This window comes from Sinocyclocheilus rhinocerous, unplaced genomic scaffold, assembly GCF_001515625.1.
Source record: "Sinocyclocheilus rhinocerous isolate Xijiao unplaced genomic scaffold, SAMN03320098_v1.1 scaffold708, whole genome shotgun sequence".
NCBI classification, from domain to species: domain Eukaryota; kingdom Metazoa; phylum Chordata; class Actinopteri; order Cypriniformes; family Cyprinidae; genus Sinocyclocheilus; species Sinocyclocheilus rhinocerous.
In genome coordinates this window covers 393,883-401,711 of record NW_015635523.1, presented here as the reverse complement: position 1 = coordinate 401,711, position 7,829 = coordinate 393,883, and the positions used below count along the sequence as shown (strand labels likewise).

The following is a 7,829-nucleotide window of genomic DNA, read 5'->3' as shown; positions in this document are numbered from 1 at the left end:
GTATATTGTGTGACAGATTCAGTTCAGGATTTGAACACAAAGGCTTGTTATTTCTCCTCAGTCCTCATTAGTGTCTATGGGCTTGAATTCTGCAGATGTAGAGAAAGAGGACTTCAGCTATGATCAATACTCATCCAGGTTTCTCTTCTCAGCTTCAGAATTCACTTGGAAAATACAGCTGTCAGCAGCACGGCCAGCCGATCAATAACAACATCTCAAAGCCAGAAGACTGCACATACTATTGAAAACTCATCAGCTAAAGTATCTGCCTTTAAACTTGTCCATCTGGAACGTTTTACAATAAGTGAGTAATAAAGCAGCTTATACCTAAATGCCTCTACTGTTCAAAAGTTTGGAGGCGGTAAGATCTTTATGTAAAAATGCAAATACAGTAAAAGAAAAAAAACAAAAAAGTAACGCTGTGATTTTTTTTAACAACTTAAAATAACAGTTTTCTATTTTGATATATTTTAATTTCTTCCTGTGATGGCAAAGCTGTATTTTGGGCAGCAATTACTCCAATCATTCTAATATGCTGATTTGGTATATACGGTGCATTGCTGATTGGGCAAATGAGGTGTGAGTCTGCCCTCTAGGGGTTATCAAGAGCTACAGCTGGCTGATTTTAAGCATTTAGAAACCCAATTAACCTCAAAAAGTTTCATTTTAACATGCAAATCAAATTGTGTTGGAGAAAGATATCAAATGTAACTCGAGTTCATGAATTAAAGGTAAAAGATACTTTAGGGACAACACTGGTCTTCTCATTTTTAAGACCAGTTCAAACTCCTTTAGTTCTTTTCAGAAAGATTTAAATACAAATATAAGACAGACCTTGATAATTTTTATCTAATGAAAAAGATGGCAACACTATAAGACCATAAAACAGCTTCCGTTACACGCCTTATTTTTCCAAACTGAGTTCATTGCAGGTGAAAAGACGACACACGACACTGGAAGATTCTATGAGGGGAAAGATGAGCGTTTTTTTCTTCCTCGTTTTTAATCTGAGGAATCAGAGTAAAAACAAATGTCATATACAGCACAAGTACTGAAAGAGCAGTTAGACTGTGTGTGTTCTGCACTCGTATTTTATATTAGCACAGTTCTAGTATCTTCTAGAATCCATTTTGTAAACTCTGCTAGTACCTTAGAGCGATTTCTAAACCATTTCAAAATCGTATACTTACAATTCTGTAAATATATACTGTACATACATAATATTAATATAGAAATATGGTTTTAATATTTTGCCGTTTTAAGCAGCACTTTTTTGCACAATGATAAATGTAAAGAAAGTTAGGAAACAACTCATTCTTGTTCCTTCTCTGTTTTGAAAGGATACACCGTGCTAATTTGTAAATTCATATAGGTGAAGTCAGTAAACACAGTGTGGCACATAGAGCCATGAGTATTCTGCAAAGAGATGCTTTAGATTTGTGAAACAGACAGCAGAGAGATCACTTACACATAGCCCTCTGTGACAGGCCTTGCCATCTTTTACTAGTTTGACAACAAATGCAAGGGTTCCTTTACACGCCATGTAAAAAGGGCAATTTTATCAAACAATATGCTGAACCTAGTGTGTGATCAGCATGTCATGATCTTTCTTAGTTAATGTTCACTGCCGGACACAAGAATCATTTTCTACTTAAGTGAATAGAAGTGCTAACAAAAGACCGATATTGTGAAATTGCAGTCTCACAAAAGGCAGCTCATCGTGAGATGATTCATCCTGGTTTTTCGGACAGATAAACACCCCCACGGTCCTAACACGACAAGAAATAATCACGACAATAAGAGCCACTAACAAGGCAGCATTAATGAGCCTGCAATCTCAAAATAGGTGCGCAATCACTTCCGCAAAGTGTTAATACGTCTGCTTTTCATCCTGATCACACACACTTTATCAGCATTTATAATAAGCTGTACTGTCATGATCAAAGACTCCTAAGGTTTTAAGTACATATTGGTTAGTAACTGGTTAGAACTGTGACATGTAATATGAAGCTGATCTCCAGTGTTGGTAAAAATGAGAACTAAAATAAGTCATTGATGCCACCTGAATTCTAAAATTGACAGGAATTAAAGAACATTAAACATTAGAACAGCCAATGACTTAGTAACACTTTAAAATAAGGTTGTTCTGTAGTTACCCTGAACTAACAATAAACAATCCTTTAACATTTATTAATCTTGATTCAAGTTAACTTTTACATAAAAATAGTACATTTTTACATTACACGCATGTTAACATTAGTAAATGTTGTATTAGCCAACACAAACTAACAAACAAGCAGTTGAATCATAATTAATTTATAAATAAACATTAACTAAGATTAATTTTTTGTTCTTGAAACCTTTAACTAAAGTTAGCATTTTGAACCTTATAGTAAAGTGTTACCCAACAACATCAAACATTTTGGTTTCCCATACCCAAACCTCAACAGCAATAATACTGAATTAAAATTCTATTTTTATACACTTGAAAAGCATCATTATAGCAATACAATCTGACAGACAAAATAAAAATAAAATTCAGGTGCATTTTAGTTTAGCTACATACCTGTAGGGAAATTCATTTGGTTTGTTATATCTAAGCAAAAATGTTTATGTAATTTTGGGTTGATATGAAGTTAAGGGTCCCTCTGGAGACACTGAAATCACATTGGCAAAAACTCTGAAGTGCTTGTCATTTATCTTACGAAATGGCAACAAAAGTAAAAAGGCATGTATTGGTAAGCATAATGTATATTAAAAAATCACAAAAAATATGAATTAGTTAAACACCATTTCATTAAAACTCAGAAACACACTGAACACTGTATGAAATGTACATGTTACGAAAGAATAAAATCTACAATAACAAATCATTAAAAAAGGCTGTAAATGGAATATAGAGAGTGGAATGTGTTTGTTTTGTCTAGATGAACTGCTGAAATGTTTCAAATAAATATACAGTCAATTAATTCCAGGGTGGCGGACAAAAAGTAAACGATCTCAGAGGAACCACCAAGAAGAATACGTAAATATCGAACTGTGGTTTTTGGAATCGGTGTTTTTGCTTTTCATATATTAATCCCTTTTTAAAAGCTACTTAGGAACTTGTTGATCATAAACTTGTGTTTAGGAATGTGAAATATCATGTTTAGGTTACCATCTATTTTGGGAGCACACGGCTTCTTTAAATCTATACACACACTCTCTCTGACACATACACGCATGAGACGATGAGAAGACATGGTTGGGTTTAGTTGTCATCCTCTTTAGCTTGAGAGAGTGCTTTCTCTGCGCTCGCCGAGCCCTCGAAGCGCTGGGAGGCGATGGCAGCTTGATGGGACATGCTTTTTCTCACAATGTCTCCCTTCCTCCATAGTGTAATCTCCTAAAAATCCACAAAAGAGGTCAATTCATGCACAAAATATATCATATTCTGGGCCTTTAATAGTTAAAATATCACTACTAACTTTTTATTTATTCATTTGTTAATTTAGTAAAGTGAAGACCAACCTGTTGTTTGAAGTAACGTCTCTCTTCTTCATCAATGAGTACGAGATTCAAGTAATAACGAACAGAGAATTTCTTATTAACATCCCTCATGGTGGGCGTCATCTCGTACCCAGCCAGAAAAAGACGGATAGGGATGGATTCACCTAAAGCCAGTAAAGACAATGTTAAAATTCAGTACAATACATTTCAACATAGAAAATATGAGTGTTTCAAATTAATCCATCAGAAACGTCATCCTTATAAATGGATGTGTTGAGAATTGTTTCATACCTCGCACAGGTGCTCCATCCATAATCTCGTACTTTGCAATGGTGTCATTTTCGTGGTACACATTTGGCCCTGTCCCTGTAGTCTCCCGTTTAATAATATCAATCTCCATGTGTTTGATCTTAATTCGCACCAACAGGAAATAGATCTTCCCTACAATCACATCTTTCAGGTGATACCTGCCATTTTTAGGTTGAAAAAAAAAAAAAACGGAAAAATGCAAACAGGATATCAGTGGATGACAAATTGACATTTTATTAACTGGTTTAAGTTAAAACCATAAACTCCCATCCTCTGGCTGTTTTTGACTTACTTGGACTTGTTGTACTCAAACTCAATGTGTAGACAGTCCTCAATTCCCACCTCCATCTTTATGGAGGTGTTGAGTTCTGGATATGTGCTGAGTGTGTGCACTACAATGTCCATCTCTTTGCAGATGTCATTCATTCTCCTGCTGATGGTCGCCCGCAGGAAATAGCTGAAAGAAAATTTGAGTTCATAATAAAACCATCTAAGCAACATCTAAGACAGTTAACGGTCAACTAAGTGTACAATATATTGTGGGAGCTCATATAAACAATCTTTCCTGAGCTACACAACTGGAACATACCGTAGTTTTACATTCTGGCCTGTGTAGGACTCGTACGGTTTCTCCACATGTGTGAACTCAAAATCAAAGGTCTGAGATTGAGCCATTTCTCCAGGCCGAGCTAAATCCTTAACCAGAGAGACAAACTCATGATGGTTTCCTCTGTCGTAGTACAATTCTAGGAGAAAAAGACACAGGAGAGAAAAATATTACCATAGATGCTCAATTTTTGACATGGCTGCTTAATAAAATTTTCATAATTTGTTTGTATATTCCGTTTCATTCTTTCAAGTGAGAACAATTCTTTAAGGCTTTGTTAGGTTTGCCAGGTATTGAACAACATGACATTATTAAAGGCAATTTTTGGGGAAAACTATGTTTTTATAATAAATAAATAATACATATAGTTGAATAACAGGCCTTAGGGGGGAAAACGACATTTTCTTTACATAGAAATGCATGAATGGTATATAGAGCTTTAAATACAGCCCTTACTTATAACAAGGAGAAACAAGTATCTTTTAAGGAAACTGTTAATTATTGGTGGGGGGGGGGAAAGGGATTCATAGCTTGTGACAAGCATCCAGAGGTGTGGTTCCTTTTATACCGCCTTTTTACTGGAGATAGGAAGTGGTGGGGGGGGGGGAAGGGATTCATAGCTTGTGACAAGCATCCAGAGGTGTGGTTCCTTTTATACCGCCTTTTTACTGGAGATAGGAAGTCGACTCATTTCAGAGAATCGGTTCTTTTGAACAATTCATTTAAAAGAACAGGAGAAAATCGACTCAATGATTATTTTACATGTAGCACATTGTGCTGTTCATTATGGGTTTTATTTATAATTATAAGGGTATTTGTTTATTTCCATTTAAAAAAGTCAAAGTTGCAAACATGATTCAGCTAACATCGCGACACTTGTTTAGAATCTAAATATTATTTTAATTTACATTAAACGACACTAAATGTCATTTACCTTTCTTAACTAAAAAAAGTTAAGGCTATTTTTAAGTCCAGCTCTTTTTAGGTTGATAAACCATTTCCAGTACAGGTTTTACAAGTTGTAACGTTTCTGCTATTCGGCTTTAAAAAAAAAAAAATCAACTTATTTTCCCTTCACTCATCAGTTCTCGACTGATGACGAATGTCCGAACAGGTCGGTGAGCTGTTGGCTGAATTCCGAACAGCATACTAATGCATTACTCTTGCTATTTCTGATATATAAAGATACGCTCGGAGCGAAACCTGAACGATGTTTAGTGAACCGGTTCGTTCGATTAAACTGAACATATCCAACTGGAAAGAACGATTCGTTCACGAATCAAACACCCACCGCCAATGTGTCATATGTCACGAGACCAGTGTTTGTAATTTGACACTTCAACATATTAACATGTTATTACTTAATAAGTCTGGATCCCCCTTAATGAAACGTGCTTTACAAAACAAATTTGCCCGCGACACCTCCAAACAAACGAACACAAATGTAAATGCTGAATTGTATTTAACTTAACGGTCACATCGCAAGCACATACGTTGCGTCATCAAGCATTGCTCGTTCAAACGTTGAACTTACCGATTTGCCCGATAAACTCTACTTTGATTCCTTGATGCTCGAGCCTTTTGCCTGGGTTCTTCAGGGTTACGTTGACTTTCCCAGAGACTGTCTCCCCATCGTAAAACAGAAAGTATTTGTCCTTTTTCCCGTCTTCTGTTTTGTGCTCGGCCTTAAAAGTCTTAACTTCATAAAAGCTGCAGAAACTAGGAGAGCCCTGTATTTTCAAAAAAATTTTTAAATGCACCCTAGTCAAGACTTGTTGTAGTCATGTAGGCTAGTTAATGTCTCCCTCTAGTGAGCACAGCTAGTGATAGCACAACTCTGCATGAACGTTCACATCGTTACCACACGCATGTTTTGTTGAAAACATAAAGGATTTAGTGCAAATTTAGGAAGCCAAGTCCAACAAGATATATAGACTATTTGACAGGCGGATGAGTGCCAAATGGTTTCTAAGTCTCAGTGCACTCAGCCTCTTAAATCTTGATGAAAGGACCGCTTTTGAAGCCTATTAACAAAATATATTAAACTGGTGATTATTTGATATTACACAACTAAAAAGGTGAATGGAAAGCTACACTGTGTGGTCAAATTCTTTCATGGCAGTCATAATCCTCTGTAAATCCTGTTTAACTAAAATTTGTCCGAAACTGAAGAAGCTCATCCCGACACCTTGTGCTGGACTGGAATCCTTTTGTATTCTAACACCTGGTCCTATTCCACATCAATACAATTCCGTCCTGTTCACAAGCGAGCTGCTCTATCTTCTGCAATGCATGTACGTATATAAAAGGTTGTTCAAAATAAATTTGAGCTAATTCTTCATATGGCTACTGTATATGGGTACATGAACAGGATTTTTCAGCAATGTACAAACAGACACAAGCTTCAGAAATGAATTTACTACCGGGATAGTCCACGTAAATATAGTTTCAAAATAAAGGTCTTACAGAGACGACTGAAATTTATCAAGAGTCAACTGTACGTAAGAGGAATTGTATTTAGGGGTTTTAACTGTTTTAATTTTTAATAATTTGATTCACACAAAATGTTAGTAAGTAATATTGGAAGCGGTTTCTGCATGTTTTAAAAAGTTCACTTGTCTTAAATTCATAAAACTGGTATTAAATGTAGCATGCACTGAATAAATAGCAGTATTTTTTATTTTGTTTTTGAATACAAATATCTAAATCTTTAAATCAAGATGCATTTACTTGAGATGCAAAATGTTTTTGAGAAATAAGTTAATGTTTAAAACAAGAACTGATTATTTGATATTACACAACTAAAAAGGTGAATGGAAAGCTACACTGTGTGGTCAAATTCTTTCATGGCAGTCATAATCCTCTGTAAATCCTTTTTAACTAAAAGTATAAGGCAAGCCATATTAACATTTATTTCTATCAAACTAATACCAATTTTTGATATTAAACATATTTTAATTAGAAGTAAACAATCAATCAATGACTGGCATCATTTTTGAAATTAATAACTAGTAGATATTAGTACTTATCCCAGTAGCTGCAAATATCTATTCAGTTAGTCACTAGTACATCAGACGGGTTAGTCTTTATTCCTTTGCCGATAATGAAGATAAAGTAACTATTCCACTGTCACTGGTAATGAATTGCACATTTTTGCCATTGAATCATATGGGGATCTGTTGCTCGGATATTTACTATTCTCTTCTTAACTAGTCAACTAGTGAGACAAGAGATTTTTCTAGTAACAACTGAGATAGATACTAGTGTCTCATACTGTAAATACTAGTGACTAACTAAAAGTTGACTATAGGAATAAGTAATATGCAGGCTATAATTAGCCTATTAGTGAAACTGAATAGTCACACAAAGACCTGTAAAGTATGGGGATCTGTTTCTCAGATAGGAACTATTCACTTCTTAACTA

The 7,829-nt window shown here is 35.2% G+C and overlaps 1 protein-coding gene across 1 annotated transcript; it reads right to left on the bottom strand.

Moving 5' to 3' along the window:
• Positions 1–2,367: 2,367 nt before the first annotated feature.
• Positions 2,368–6,275, bottom strand: LOC107747031 (vacuolar protein sorting-associated protein 26B-like). Its single transcript, XM_016561445.1, has 7 exons — positions 6,267–6,275; positions 5,940–6,135; positions 4,388–4,544; positions 4,091–4,255; positions 3,781–3,956; positions 3,511–3,653; positions 2,368–3,385 (listed from the first exon to the last, which is right to left on the bottom strand). The coding sequence occupies exons 1-7, from the start codon at positions 6,273–6,275 to the stop codon at positions 3,251–3,253; spliced, it is 981 nt and encodes a 326-aa protein (XP_016416931.1). The 3' UTR covers positions 2,368–3,250.
• Between the last annotated feature and the right edge of the window lie 1,554 nt (positions 6,276–7,829).